Here is a 16,020-nt window from a genome sequence, read left to right on the forward strand (position 1 = left end):
GAAATACAGAATAATGTAGGCTTCAAGGTTGGTTTGATTCAGCAACTCAGAGCTGTAGGGATTTCTCTTCCATCTATCCACGATATCTCCCATCATGTCACTTTCACCCTTGTGGTTTTCCTCCCTCATGATTGCAAGACGGCTGCCTTGGTTCCAGCTTTCAAAATCTGCATCCCATGCTAAAAGAAAAGGAGGAACTTTTTACAGAAGCTCTCTAGAAAGGTCTTTCATTTCACAGAGCCAAATTGGGTCATTTGCCCACGTCTGAATCAGTAACTGACTATTGGGCTGGGTTTGACAAATCCCAGGGAGTCTTGGCCAGGTGTGGTGGCTCAGGCCTGTAATCCCAGCACTCTGGGAGGCCGAGGTGGACAGATCACTTGAGGTCAGGAGTTCAAGACCAGCCTGGCCAACACGATGAAACCCCATATCTACTAAAAATACAAAAATTAGCTGGGTGTGGTGGTGCATGCATGTAATCCCAGCCACTTGGGAGGCTGAGGAAGGAGAATTGCTTGAACCCAGGAGGCGGAGGTTGCAGTGAGTCAAGACTGTGCTACTGCACTCCAGCCTGCGTGACAGCGAGGCTCCATCTCAAAAAAAAAAAAAAAAATTATCAGGCACGGTGGCTCACGCCTGTAATCCCAACACTTTGGGAGGCTGAGGCGGACGGATCACGAGGTCAGGAGATCGAGACCATCCTGGCTAACACGGTGAAACCCCGTCTCTACTAAAAATACAAAAAATTAGCTGGGTGTGGTGGCGGGCACCTGTAGTCCCAGCTACTCGGGAGGCTGAGGCAGGAGAATGGCATGAACCCAGGAGGCGGAACTTGCAGTGAGCTGAGATGGCGCCATTGCACTCCAGCCTGGGCAACAGAGTGAGACTCTGTCTCAAAAAAAAATCAGGGAGTCTGTATTGTGTGTTGGGCGTTCTGCTGGTCACTAGCGCAGTTTAATAAGACACATTCTGTGGCCCAGAGGTGCTTAAAGCTGGAGAAAGATTGTGGGGGAGAGAGAGTGGGGAGGAGGAGGAATAGGAAAAGGAGGAAGAGAGAGAGGACTTCTACAGCGCATGAGACCCAGGAGCCTGATTATATGTGGAGTAAGTGCATATTGTCAAAACAAAAAGCTCCACACCCTTGAAAAAACTACTGATGTACATTTACCCATGTTTTTCTTTCCTTTTTTGTTTTTTTGAGACAGAGTCTCGCTCTGTCACCTAGGCTGGAATGCAGTGGCACGATCTTGGCTCACTGCAACCTCCGCCTCCCGGGTTCAAGCGATTCTCCTGCCTCAGCCTCCCGAGTAGGTGGGATGACAGGTGCCCGCCACCAGGCCCGGCGAATTTTCGTATTTTTAGTAGCCATGGGGTTTCACCATGTTGGCCAATCTGATCTCAAACTCCTGACCTTGTATCTGCCCGCCTCAGCCTTCCAAAGTGCTGGATTACAGGCATGAGCCACCGCACCCAGCCTTACCAGTGTTTTTCTAAGAAAACTTTTCCTAAACTTTAAAAAGTTTTTCTGTCTGCAGGGCCGATTAACTTTCAAGAACGGGCGTGTGTACGAAGGCGCATTCTCCAATGACCACATAGCCGGGTTTCCTGATCTTGAAGTTGAATTCATCAGCTGCCTGGACCTGTCTTCAGGAGTTGCTCAAAGATTGTCCAGGAGTGCCGGTAGGAAGCATTCACCTGTTGAAATAAAATTCATTGGCCGGGCGTGGTGGCTCATGCCTGTAACCCCAGCACTTTGGGAGGCTGAGGCTGGTGGATCACGAGGTCAGCAGTCCAAGACCAGCCCAGCCAACATGGTGAAACCCCATCTCAATTAAAAATAAAAATAAAAAAATTAGCCAGGCGTGGTAGCAGGCGCCTGTAATCCCAGCTACTCGGGAGGCTGAGGCAGGAGAATCGCTTGAACCTGGAAGGTGGAGGTTGCAGTGAGCCCAGACTGCGCCATTGCACTCCAGCCTGGGCAACAGAGACTCTGTCTCATAAATAAATAAATAAAATGGAAAAAAAAAAGAAATAAAATTCATCTGTTTTTATCCATGGTGTTCACGCATCAAAATACATCGAACACTTCAGAAAACAAGTCCTCTGTGAGAAACTCCTTTTTCAAAAAAAAATTTGAGACAAAATCTCGCTCTATCACCCAGGATGGAGCAGGATACGATCACTGTTCACTGTGGCCTCAAACTCCTGGGCTCCAGTGATCCTCCCACCTCAGCCTTCCCTATAGCTGGGAACACAGGCACGCATCACCGTGCCTAGCTAATTTTTTTTTTCTCTTCTTTTTTTTTTTTTCGAGACGGAATCTCGCTGTGTTGTCCAGCCTGGAGTGCAGCAACGCAATCTTGGCTCACTGCGATCTCTGCCTCCCGGGTTCAAACGATTCTTCTGCCTCAGCCTCCTGAGTAGCTGGGATTATAGGCGCGTGCCACCATGCTTAGCTAATTTTTGTATTTTTTGTAGAGACGGGGTTTTACCATGTTGCTCAGGTTGGTCTCTAACTCCTGACCTTGTGATCCGCCCACCTTGGCCTCCCAAAGTGCTGGGATTACAGGTGTGAGCCACCGCACCTGGCCAAGACTAGCTAATTTTTAAACTTTTTGTAGAGGCAGGGTCTCACTATGTTGCCCAGGCTGATTCAAACTCCTGTCCTCAAACAATCCTCCTGCCTCGGCCTCCCAAAGTGTTGAGATTACAGCTGCAAGCCATTGCGCCTAGCTTGCAACTGCTTTTAAAAAATGTTTTTTTTAGAGATAGGATCTCACTCTGTTGCCCAGGTTGGAGTCCAGTGGCATGATCATAGCTCACTGCAGCCTCAACCTCACATTTTGGTTTCCCAAAATGCTGGGATTACAGGCATGAGCCACTGTGCCCCGCCCGCGTTCTTAATAGGTTTTTGGAATATTCTTGCATCACATTTTGGTGGAAAATCATTGTGACATAATATTGAGAAATTTGAACATTGCTTTTCATAATTATCTCCAAGGATGGCTGCGGTGCCCCATGCCTGTAATCCCAGCACTTTGGGAGGCCAAGGCAGGTGGATCAGTTGAGCTCAGGAGTTTGAGACCAGCCTGGGCAACATGGTGAAACCCTGTGTCTACAAAAAATACAAAAATTAGCTGGCCGTGATGGTGCATGTCTGTAGTCGCAGCTACTCGGGAGGGTGAGGTGGGAGGATGGCTTGAGCCTGGGAGGCAGAGGTTGCAGTGAACTGAGACCATGCCACTTCACTCCAGCCTGGGCGACAGAGTGAGGCTGTCTCAAAAAACAAAAAACAAAATAAAAACAAGCAAACACCAAACAAACCGTACTTATCCCCTGTGTTTGCCTTCATTCATTAGAACTGATCAGAAAGCTTGATGGCAGTGAGAGTCATTCTGTATTGGGATCGAGCGTTGAGCTGGATCTAAATTTGCTCCTGGACATGTACCCTGAGACAGTCCAACCTGAAGAAAAGAAGCAGGTAACATCTTTCTGATTGGTATCAGTTGCATCCTGGGGAAATATAGCTGGTGACTGCTGTCACGTGTTGAATGTCTTTTTTTTGTTTTGTTTTTGTTTTTGTTTTTTGAGACGGAGTCTCGCTCTCTCACCCAGGCTGGAGTGCAGTGGCGCGATCTCGGCTCGCTGCAAGCTCCGCCTCCCGGGTTCACACCATTCTCCTGCCTCAGCCTCTCCGAGTAGCTGGGACTACAGGCGCCCGCCACCACGCCCGGCTAATTTTTTTGTACTTTTAGTAGAGACGGGGTTTCACCATGGTCTCGATCTCCTGACCTCGTGATCCGCCCGCCTTGGCCTCCCAAAGTGCTGGGGTTACAAGCGTGAGCCACCGCGCCCGGCCTTGAGACTGAGTTTTGCTCTGTTGCCCAGACTGGAGTGCTGTGGCGCAGTCTTGGCTCACTGCAACCTCTGCCTCCCGGGTTCAAGCCTCCCCCACCTCGGCCTCCCCAGTAGCTGGGATTACAGGTGTGAGCCACTACGCCCAGCTATTTTTTTGTATTTTAGTAGAGACAGGGTGTCACCATATTGGCCAGGCTGGTCTGGAACTCCTGACCTCAGGTGATCTGCCCACCTCGGCCTCCCAAAGTGCTGGGATTATGGGTGTGAGCCACCACGCCCAGCCTAGAACAATGCTTCAGATTGGGCAGACTATACATGTTTATTCAATTGAATTGCATTTTCAAAAGCAGGAATTAATGCTCAGCGTAACAAATGCCTGAAGCCACCCAGGTAGGGCTCTGTCTCCCTTAGGACCCCAAATCCTGTTCTTCACATTCTCTGAATGTCTCATTATGAGGGTAGGGCATGGGGTGAGTGGTTCTGGAGTACAGGATGCTGTGTAGAGGGCAGCAGGGCTGCATATGTGGGGAGTTTGGGGCAGCTTAAGGGCATCAAGGGTCTGGGGAAAATCCTAAAAGGTGAAATGTGACAGAGAGGGAGGTGAGTAAAGCAACCACCATGAATATTGCTTTTTTTTTTTTTTTTTTTTGAGACGGAGTCCCTCTTGTTGCCCAGGGTGGAGTGCAATGGCATGATCTCAGCTCACTGCAACCTCCGCCTCCTGCGTTCAAGGGATTCTCCTGCCTCAGCTTCCTGAGTAGCTGAGATTACAGGCATGCACCACCATGCCCAGATATTTTTAGTAGAGATGGAGTTTCACTGTGTTGCCCAGGCTGGTCTCGAACTCCTGACCTCAGGTGATCCTTCCGCCTCAGCCTCCCAAAGTGCTGGGATTACAGGCGTGAGCTATTGCACCTAGCGGAATATTGCTTCTTTCAGACTTTCAGCCCTATGTGTGATGTGAGTTGCATGTGTTTTGTACATGCTGTTTATCAGGTTGAGGGATTCCTTTCTATTCCTAATTTGCTGAGGGTGCTTATCATGAATGGATGTTAAATTCTGTGAAATGCTTCAGTTGATAGAATCATTTGGTTCTTCTTCAGTCTGTCAATACTGTGAATTACATTGATTGACTTTTCAAATGTTGACGCAGCTTTGCAATTCTAGGATAAACCCTACTTGGTGTTGCTGTATTATCTTTTTTTTTTTTTCTTTTTGAGATAGGGTCTTGCTCTGTTACCCTGGCTGGAGTGAAGTGGTGCGATCTTAGCTCACTGCAGTCTTGACCTTCTGGGCTTAAGCAATCCTCCCGCCTCAGCTTCCTGAGTAGCTGGGACTATACGGGCACTTGCCACTGTGCCTGGTTAATTTCTTTAATTTTTAATTTTCAGTTGAGACACGGTCTTACTATGTAGCACAGGCTGGTCTGGAGTTCCCAGGCTCAGGCAATCCTCCTGCCTTGGCCTCACAAAGTGCTGGGATAACAGGCTTGAGCCACTGCGCATGGCTACTATTCTTTTTATATATTGCTGGATTCAACTTATTTTGTTGAAGATTTTTGCACATATGTGCAAAAGGGATGAGGATCTGCAGACAATAGAATTTTGTTGCCGCCACTGAGAGAGGAAGCCAGCACATTGCCATGTGAAAGGAAGTCTATTTTCCAGATAACTTTTTTTGTTGTTTTGTTTTGTTTTTACTGTTGGTTGGAGATGGCATTTTATTGACCAAGTGGAGTGGGTGGAAAGAATGAAATGCTTCTTGGCCAGGTGCCGTGGCTGACGCCTGTAATCGTAACACTTTGGGAGGCCGAGGCAGGCGGATCACCTGAGGTCAGGAGTTCAAGACCAGACTGGCCAATATGGTGAAACCCCATCTCTACCAAAAATACAAAAATTAGCCGGGCGTGGTGGTGGGCACCTGTTATCACGGCTACTCTGGAGGCTGAGGCATGAGAATCGCCTGAACCCAGGAGGCAGAGGTTGCAGTGAGCCAAGATCGTGCCACTGCACTCCAGCCTGGGTGACAGAGTGAGACTCCATCTCAAAACAAAACAAACAAACACTTCTTAAGTTCTTACATTGGAAAGAGCTAAATGCCATTACTTTATTTGTATTATCGCATTTAATGTAGGACACAGGTGTTGTGTCTTTTGTTCTTTTTTAAATTTTTAAATTTTATTTCTTTATTTTGAGGCAGAGTCTCGCTCTTGACGTCCAGGCTGGAATGCAGTGACACGATCTCGGCTCACTGCAACCTCCTCCCAGGTTCAAGCAATTCTCCTGCCTCAGCCTCCTGAGTAGCTGGGATTACAGGTGTGTGCCACCATGCCTGGCTAATTTTGTATTTTTAGTAGAGATGGGGTTTCACCATGTTGGCCAGGCTGGTCTGGAACTCCTGACCTCAGGTGATCTGCCTGCCTCAGCCTCCCAAAATGCTGGGATTACAGGCGTGAGCCACCACACCCGGCGTCTTTTGTTCTTATCCACGTATGACTTTCTTCCTTTCAGGTGGAATATGCTGTCTTAAGAAATATTACAGAATTAAGAAGAATCTACAGCTTTTATAGCAGCCTGGGATGTGACCACTCTCTGGATAATACCTTTCTGATGACAAAGCTTCGCTTCTGGAGATTTCTAAAAGATTGCAAATTTCATCACCACAAACTAACTCTTGCTGATATGGACAGGATATTAAGTGGCAAGTATTCCAGATCCTTCACATCTTTTGGTTTAAAGCAGGGGACCAGGCCGGGTGCAGTGGCTCATGCCTGTAATCTCAGCACTTTGGGAGGCCGAGGCAGGCGGATCACGAGGTCAGGAGTTTGAGACCAGCCTGACCAACATGGTGAAACCCCGTCTCTACTAAAAGATACAAAAAATTAGCCAGGCGTGGTGGTGAATTTCTGTAATCCCAGCCATTTGGGAGGCTGAGGCAGGAGAATTGCTTGGACCCGGGAGGCAGAGGTTGCAGTGAGCCAAGATCGTGCCATTGCACTCCAGCCTGGGTGACAGGGTGAGACTCCATCTCACGTGCATACACACACACACAAACACACACACACACACACACAAAAGGCAGGGGTCCCCAAACCCCAGGCCATGGATCAGTACTGGTCTGTGGCCCATTAGGAAACAGGCTACACAGTGGAAAGTGAGCAGTGGGCAAGCAAGTGAACTTTCATTTTTTGTTTTGTTTTGTTTTATTTTGAGACAGTTTCACTCTTTTTGCCCAGGCTGGAGTGCAATGGCACAATCTCATCTCACCGCAACCCCCGCCTCCTGGGTTCAAGTGACTCTCCTGCCTCAGCCTCCCAAGTAGCCGGGATTACAGGCATGTGCCACTGTGCCCAGCTAATTTTTGTATTTTTTGGTAGAGATGAGGTTTTTCCATGTTGGTTAGGCTGATCTTGAGCTCTCGACCTCAGATGATCTGCCCGCCTTGGCCTCCCAAAGTGCTGGGATTACAGGCATGAGCCACTGCACCCAGCCTACCTTCATCTGTTTTTACAGCCATTCCCCGTGGCTGGCATTTACCGCCTGAGCTCCGCCTCCTGCAGATCAGCAGGGCATTAGATTCTCATAGGAGCGCAAATCCTACTGTGAACTGCACATGCGAGGGATGTAGGTTGCATGCTCCTTAGGAGAATCAAATGCCTGATGATCTGTCACTGTATCCCATCACCCCCAGATGGGACTGTCTAGTTGCAGGAAAACAAGCTCAGGGCTCCCACTGATTCTACCTGATGGCGAGTTGTAGAATTGTTTCATTATGTATTACAATGTCATAATAATAGAAATAAGGTGCACAGTAATTCGAACGCGCTTGAATCATCCTGAAACCAACAACCCCCCACCCCTTCCCACCATTCATGGAAAAACTGTCTTCCACAAAATCCGTCCCTGGTGTCAAAAAGGTGGAGGACCGCTGGTCTAAAGGACAGTATCACAGTGTCACCTGGAAAGCAGTTCGGAAATGTGGAGGGAGCTGGGAAGGCCCAGGTTGGGAGACGAGTGTTCCAGAAATCAGTGTGTTATCTTGTTCCCCCCGTGATTACGATGTACTTGAAGAGACAGTCTCGTGACGTAACAGCAACAGTGCAAGGTCACCTACAAAAGCAGGGCCAGCAATGCACAGTCGCAGGGTGAAATCCAGTCTGCACCCCCGTTCCCCTAAATCACGCTTTACTGGAACACAGACACGCCCATTTGCTTACGTGTTTGTGACTGCTTTACCCCAAAGCACCACAGCTGAGGGGTTGTGATGTAGACGGTCTGGTCCACCAAGCCTAAAAGATTTACTCTCTGGCCCTTCGCAGAAAGTTTACCTCCCTCTCTCCCCCTGACCACCGATCTGTAGTAAAAAAGCACTGAATTGTCAGGTCAGAAATGAGGAGATGGCCAGGCCTCGTGGCTTATGCCTGTAATCCCAGCACTTTGGAAGGCTGAGGTGGGTGGATCACTTGAGTCCAGGAGTTTGAGACCAGCCTGGGCAATATGGTGAAACTCCGTCTCTACTAAAAATACAAAAATTAGCCAGGTGTGGTGGTACATACCTGTATTCCCAGCTACTTATGGGGAGGCTGAGGTAGGAGTAGAATCGCTTGAGCCTAGGAGGTGGAGGTTGCAGTGAGCCGAGATCACGCCACTGCACTCCGGCCTGGGCAACAGAGTGAGACTCTGGAAAAAAAAAAAAAAAAAACGGGGAGAATCAGCAATGGCTTGGAAGGGTCTCGAAAAGGCCCTAAGTAGTCTTAGGACTGGTCTTGATTTCAAATTAGGAAGTTGATGTGATAAATTTAACAACTTTGGAAGTTTAACTTCTTTCAGCCAAATTCTGGGAGGCAGAGCTGCAAGCTTCAAAATAAATATTTGAAATATTTGAAAAGTAAAGTATTAGAAAAAATGCTATTTACGTCAAAGTTTAGTGTTTGAAACATACTTAAAATCCATTTAGCATTAGCAGCATTCATCAGATTGTGTCTCAGACTACTCTGGAAAACATTGGGACAAGATATCTCGCCTTGTAAAGGAACCAGATTGACATCTTTTTTTTTTTTTTTTGAGACGAAGTCTCGCTCTGATGCCCAGGCTGGAGTGCAGTGGCTCAATCTCGGCTCACTGCAGCCTCCACCTCCTGGGTTCCAGCGATTCTCCTGCCTCAGTCTCCCAAATAGCTGAGATTACAGGTGCCCGCCACCACACCTGGCTAATTTTTTGTATTTTTGGTAGAGACAGGGTTTTGCCATGTTGCCCAGGCTGGTCTCAAACTCCTGACCTCAGGCAATTTGCTGCTTCAGCCTCCCAAAGTGCTGGGATTACAGGCGTGAGCCACTGTGCCTGGCTTTCACGGAGTTTTAAATTTTTAGTTGGATGCTTATACACATGTTCAGAGCATTTTGAAATAAGCACTCTCTCATATTCAATCCTTCGAATTGTATACCAGGAGCAAATAAAATGGAAGGTTCTAGCAAATATCAGGCATCCTTTCCAATTTTCTTATTTTAGCCAATAATGACATACCAGTTGAAGAAATCCATTCTCCATTTACAACAATACTTTTGAGAACATTTTTGAATTACCTCCTGCATTTGGCGTACCACATTTATCATGAAGAATTCCAGTAAGTACTATTTCTGGACCCTCGTTGGGGGATGGGGCACAGCTAAGCTGTATTATTGTCATAATGCCCTCTTTTCAGCAGTCATTTTTATTTTTTTGGAGATGAAGTCTTGCTCTGTTGCCTAGGCTGGAGTGCGGTGGCACAATCTTGGCTCACTGCAACCTCTGCCTCCCAGGTTCAAGCAATTCTTCTGCCTCAGGCTCCTGGGTAGCTGAGATGACAGGAGTGTGCCACCATGCCTGGCTAATTTTTTTTTTTTTTTTTGTATTTTTAGCAGAGACCAGGTTTCACCATGTTGGCCAGGCTGGTTTCAAACTCCTGACCTCAGGTGATCCACCTGCCTCAGCCTCCCAAAGTGCTGGGATTACAGGCGTGAGCCACCATGCCCAGCCTCAGCAGTCTTTTTTTTTTTCTTTTTTAACATACCCTTGAAATGAAGGACTCAGAACACAACCTTTCTGCAAATATTAACCACAAAGCCATGAGATACTAGATCAAAACTTTGAAAGCCCTTCATATCGGGGTCAGTTCAATACTGCAAATATCTCTTGGGGTTTTTAATGCAGAAAAAAATAGTCACAACCAACTCTTCTTTCTTATGTCAGAATTTCTTGTCTTTCTTACAGCAAATGTGGTTTTATATCTTTTTTTAAAAAAAACTTTTATTTATGTATTTATTTTTTTGAGATGGAATCTCGCTCTGTCACCCAGGCTGGAGTGCAGTGGCGCGATCTCGGCTCACTGCAACGTCCACCTCCCAGGTTCCAGTGATTCTTCTGTCTCAGTAGCTGGGATTACAGGTGTCTGCCACCAAGCCCAGCTAATTTTTTATATGTTTAGTAGAGATGGGGTTTCACCATGTTGGCCAGGCTGGTCTTAAACTCCTGACCTGGAGTGATCCGCCCGCCTTGGCCTCCCAAAATGCTGGGATTGTAGGTGTGAGCCACTGACTCCAGCCTTCCCTTTCTATACTCTATACATTAGAAGCACATTATTAAGTCTAGCCCGTGCTCAAGGAGAAGGGAATTAAGTTCCCTCTTTTGGAGGAGAAGTAATTATGGTATCTTTTGATCATTATCACAGAAAGAGAAGCCCATCCCTCTTCTTGTGTTTTACAAAACTGATGACCGAGAACATTCGTCCAAATGCCTGCCAGATAAAAGGTAAATACAAAACCAATAGGATTCTATTTACCGCCCCATTTTTTTTCTCAAAATATAAATCTGGGCTGGGCGCAGTGGCTCACTCCTGCAATCCCAGCACTTTGGGAGGCCGAGGCAGGAGGATCACCTGAGGTCAAGGAGTTCAAGACCAGCCTGGCCAACATGGCAAAACCCTGTCTCTACTAAAAATACAAAAAAAATTAGCCAGGTGTGGTGATGCATGCCTGTAATCCCAGCTACTCGGGAGGCTGAGGCCGGAGAATCGCTTGAGCCTGGGGGGTGGAGGTTGCAGTGAGCCAAGATCGTGCCACTGCACTGCAGCCTGAGCGACAGCAAGACTCTGTCTCGGAAAAAAACAAAAGCAATAGGATTATATTTACTGCTACTTTTTTCTCAAAATATAAATTTGTAATCATTTTTCGAACGTTGTATTTTTAGGCAATTTATTCCGTGAGCAACAGCGGACGCTCTACTCTATGAATTACATGAATAAGTGCTGGGAGATTTATCTCGCTTACTGCAGACCCAGCGCAGCGCCTCCCCACGAGCCTACGATGAAGATGAGACACTTCCTCTGGATGCTGAAAGTAACCCCCTAAGTTCAATATTGGCTTTCTATTTACAGGCACTTTGATTTTAATTAAAGAAAGGCAAGATATTCCAGCTGTGATATGCAAATAATCAGGTGAAGATCTGGGCTGGATTTTCAGGACCATTAAATGTTTACTGAGTCGCTTGGCAGAACGGTGGTCTGTGGTCGTGGAAGGAACAGAAACAGCTGTCACCTGCCCAATGTGCTCACAGATGAGGGCAAGACAATGGCCCATGGCATATCTAGCTGTCTGTCTATCTATAGCAATCCCAGCACTTTGGGAGGCCGAGGCGGGCGGATCACCTGAGGTCAAGGAGTTCAAGACCAGCCTGGCCATATATATTTTTATATGCCATGGGCCATTGTCTTTAAAAAAAAAAAAATAGATATATATCTATATATATATACATATATATATTTTTGTTTTATGTATTTTTTTTTTGGAGACGGAGTTTTGTTCTTGTCACTCAGGCTGGAGTGCAATGGGGCGATCTTGGCTCACTGCAGCCTCCACCTCCTGGGTTCAAGCAATTCTGCCTCAGCCTCCTAAGTAGCTGGGATTACAGGTGCCTACCACCATGCCTGGCTAATTTTTGTATTTTTAGTAGAGATGGGTTTTCACCATGTTGCCCAGGCTGGTCTCGAACTCCTGACCTCAGGTGATCCACCCGCCTCAGCCTCCCTAAGTGCTGAGATTACAGGCGTGAGCCACCATGTCTGACTGGCCTACAATATCTTTATTCATGCAGATCCGGCCATTTAAAGGAAGATGGGGCCGAGTATGGTGGTGCACGCCTGTAATGCCAGCACTTTGGGAGGCCGAGGCAGAAGGATCACTTGAGCTTAGGAATTGAAGACCAGCCTTGGCCATATAGTGAGATCCCCCCTCTACAAAAAATAAAAACACATAGCCGGGCATGGTAGTGCACACCTGTAGTCCCAGCTACTCGGGAGGCTGTAGTAAGCTGTGATCGTGCCACTGCATTCCAGCCTGGTTGACAGAGTGAGGCCCTGTCCCAAAAAAATCTCCCAAAAAACAAAAAAGGAAAATAGAGGAACACCTTAGTCTTTTTCACGGACTGTAGTGTTGTCTGATCCTAGAATAGCAATAAAGCCAACCGAAATCTTTTCAAAAAGGAGGGACTTTGGAAGGCGGAGGGGGGTGGATCACCTGAGGTCAGGAGTTTGAGACCAGCCTGGCCAACACTGTGAAACCCCGTTTCTACTAAAAATACAAAAAAATTAGCCAGGCATGGTGGTGGGAGCCTGTAATCCCAGCTACTTGGGAGGCTGAGGCAGGAGAATTGCTTGAACTTGGAAGGCAGAGGTTGCAATGAGCTGAAATTGTGCCACTGCACTCCAGTCTAGGCAACAAGAGCAAAACTCTTCTCAAAAAAAAAAAAAAAAGAAATGGGGAGGATGAATGTCATTTAAAACAATTATAGTTTATCGAAAAAGGAATTTTTAAAAGTTATTACTTGGGAAAATAGTGACAACATCTTATTTATACAATGTTCTCGTACTAACTATTGGTTGTTTTTGTTCCATGATACTTTTTTTTTTTTTTTTTTTTTAGACAAAGTCTCGCTCTTTTGCCAGGCTGGAGTGCAGTGGTGTGGTCTCGGCTCACTGCAACCTCCGCCTCCTGGGTTCAAGCAATTCTCCTGCCTCAGCCTCCCAAGTAGCTGGGACTACAGGCATGCACGACCATGCCAAGTTAATTTGTGTATTTTTTAGTAGAGATGGGGTTTCGCTATGTTAGCAAGGATGACCTCGTGATCCGCCCGCCTCGGACTCCCGAAGTGCTGGGATTACAGGCATGAGCCACTGTGCCTGGCCTGTTCCATGATTTGTACTTGTGGGAATACAAATGATTAAACAGAATCAAATATTAATGATAAAGTGTTTTTACAAATTTCATAATGTTGTATACATATGAAAAATGGATAATAACCTAGTGTCTAACTGTAGGAAAATAGTTTTGTTTTTTTGAGCAAGGGTCTCTGTCACCCGGGCTGGAGTGCAGTGGTGTAATCTTGGCTCCCTGCAGCCTCAACCTCCCGGGTTCAAGCGATCCTCCCACCTCAGCCTCCTGAATAGCTGGGACTACATGTGTGTGCCAACATACCCAGCTAATTTTTCTACTTTTTATAGAGACGGGTTATTGCCATGTTGCCCAGGCTGATCTTGAACTCCTGGGCTCAAGCAATCCTCGTGCCTCAGCTTCCTGAAGCGCTGGGATTACAGGCATGAGCCACTGTGCCTGGCCCTTTTCATTGTTTTGTTTGTTTCAAGCATGTTTGCAATTGCCCGTTGAAGAATTATTATTGTTATTATTTTGACGGTCTTGCCCTGTCGCCCAGGCTGGAGTGCAGCGACATGATCTTGGCTCACTGCAACCTCCGCCTCCCGGGTTCAAGTGATTCTTCTGCCTCAGCCTCCCGAGTAGCTGGGATTACAGGTGCATGTCACAACGCCCGGCTAGTAGAGACAGGGTTTCACTATGTTGTCCAGGCTGGTCTCAAGCTCCTGAGCACAGGTGATCCAACCATCTCAGCCTCCCACAGTGCTAGGATCAGAGGCATGAGCCCCCACACCCAGCCTCATGGAAGCATTTTTGTGATGACTGTCTTACAGTCTCTGTCAGTCAATTGTAACATCTCCGTCATCTTGGTGATGGCATCTGTGGATCCTCTTTTTTCATTCAGTTTGAGATCTTCCTGGTTCTTGGTATGAGTTTCTTTTCTTTTTTTTTTTTTTTTTTTTGAGACGGAGTCTTGCTCTGTCTCCCAGACTGGACTGCAGTGGCGCGATCTCAGCTCACTGCAACCTCTGCCTCCTGGTTCAAGTGATTTTCCTGCCTCAGCCTCCCAAGTAGCTGGGATTATAGGTGCGTGCTACCATGCCAGGCTAATTTTTGTATTTTTAGTAGAGACCAGGGTTTCACCATGTTGCCCAGGCTGGTCCGTATGAGTGATTTTTAAAAAAATATTGAAACCTGAACATTTGGGTACAGTAAGTCCTCACTTAACATTATTATTATTATTTTGAGAGACGGAGTCTTGCTCTGTCACCCAGGCTGGAGTGCAGTGGCGTGATCTCAGCTCACTGCAACCTCTGCCTCCTGGGCTCAAGTGATTCCCTTGCCTCAGCCTCCCGAGTAGCTGAGACTACAGGCATGCGCCACCATGCCCAGGTAATTTTTTTGTATTTTTAGTAGAGATGGGGTTTCTCCATGTTGGCCAGAATGGTCTCGATCTCTTGACCTCGTGAGCCGCCTGCCTCTGCCTCCCAAAGTGCTGGGATTACAGGTGTGAGCCACCACGCCCGGCCCCATGTAACATTATTGATAGGTTCTTGGAAACTGACTTCAAGCAGTGCTGTGTGGTTAGGAGCTTAACTCTTCCTCATGTCAATTATTCTATGGTCAAATCGGTTTTGTTGTGTAGTACGTCGTTTCCCCAGGTGCTTTTCAGCCTACAGCATTGTGTTAATATTTCACACCTGCACCGTGTTCTGTTCTCCCATGTTCTACGTCCTGTTCTGATGCCAAAAAATACTCTGCTGTTATTTTGGAGGTACTAGAGAAGGGATAGAGAGGTAAATACCTCTCTGTGTGTGTGAGTGTGTGTGTGTGAGTGTGAGTGTGTGTGTGAGTGTGTGTGAGCGTGTGTGTGTGAGTGTGTGTGTGTGTGTTTGAGACAGGTTCTTGCTTTGTCACCCAGGCTGGAGTGCAGCGTTATGATCACAGTTCACTGTAGCCTCAAACTCCTGGACTTGAGTGATCCTCCCACCTCGGCCTCCTGAGTAGCTGGGACTGCAGGCATGCACCACCGTGCTGGGCCTACATTTTTAATTTTTTGTAAAGACAGGGTCTTGCTATGTTGCCCAGGCTGATCCCCAATGCCTGGGCTCAAGTGATCCTCCCACCTCGGCCTCACAAGGTTCTGGGATTACAGGTGTGAGCCACCATATCTGGCCGTAAATACCAATGTTAATCCAGAATGCTTTTCAAAATTATCAGTTTTAAGATATTAATTTATGGCTGGGCACAATGTCTCACGACTGTAATCCCAGCACTTTGGGAGGCCGAGTCAGGAAGATCACTTGAGGTCAGGAGTTTGAGACCAGCCTGGCCAACATATAGTGAAACCCCATCTCTACTAAAAAATACAAAAATTAGCTGGTCGTGGTGGCATGTGCCTGTAGTCCCAGCTACTTGGGAGGCTGAGACAGGAGAATCACTTGAACCCAGGAGGTGGAGGTTGCAGTGAGCTGAGATTGCGCCACTGCATAGCAGCCTGGGCGACAGAGCAAGAGTCCGTCTCTCAAAAAAAAGAAAAAAGATATTAATTTCTGGTATACTTTCTTAGTTATTGTATTGATATAAATTGACATTAAAACATATAGCTCTTTATAATTATAGGCAGTTATGATTCTTCTTTTTTACAGGACTTTAAAATGATAAATAAAGAATTAACAGCAGCTACATTTATGGAGGTCATAGCAGAGGATAATCCTTTCATATATGATGGAATTGACAGCAACTTTGAACCTGAGGTTTGTAAAGAGCCGTTACAAATGGTACAGATCCAATTCAGTCTGTTGGTTTTGCCATGGACACCAAGAACAAAGAACCAAGATTTTTTTTTTTTTCTTTTTTTTCATTAGCCTTTTCATTGATGCCTTTTTTTTTTTTTTTTGGAGATGGAGCCTCACTCTGTTGCCCAGGCTGGAGTGCAGTGGCATGATCTCTGCTCACTGCAAGCTCTGCCTCCCGGGTTC

At 46.8% G+C, this 16,020-nt stretch overlaps 1 protein-coding gene across 3 annotated transcripts in view; it reads left to right on the forward strand.

Moving 5' to 3' along the window:
* RSPH10B (radial spoke head 10 homolog B) overlaps window positions 1–16,020 on the forward strand; it is a 44,727-nt gene that overhangs the window by 14,433 nt on the left and 14,274 nt on the right. For all 3 annotated transcript variants that reach the window (XM_063646130.1, XM_055292337.2, XM_063646131.1), the window contains 7 exons: window positions 1,536–1,680; window positions 3,360–3,481; window positions 6,369–6,558; window positions 9,366–9,480; window positions 10,564–10,643; window positions 11,082–11,230; window positions 15,688–15,795. In XM_063646130.1, the coding sequence (XP_063502200.1) occupies window positions 1,536–1,680; window positions 3,360–3,481; window positions 6,369–6,558; window positions 9,366–9,480; window positions 10,564–10,643; window positions 11,082–11,230; window positions 15,688–15,795 (909 nt within the window). The remainder of the gene's footprint in view (window positions 1–1,535; window positions 1,681–3,359; window positions 3,482–6,368; window positions 6,559–9,365; window positions 9,481–10,563; window positions 10,644–11,081; window positions 11,231–15,687; window positions 15,796–16,020) is intronic.

This window comes from Symphalangus syndactylus, chromosome 9 (assembly GCF_028878055.3).
Source record: "Symphalangus syndactylus isolate Jambi chromosome 9, NHGRI_mSymSyn1-v2.1_pri, whole genome shotgun sequence".
In the NCBI taxonomy this organism is placed as follows: domain Eukaryota; kingdom Metazoa; phylum Chordata; class Mammalia; order Primates; family Hylobatidae; genus Symphalangus; species Symphalangus syndactylus.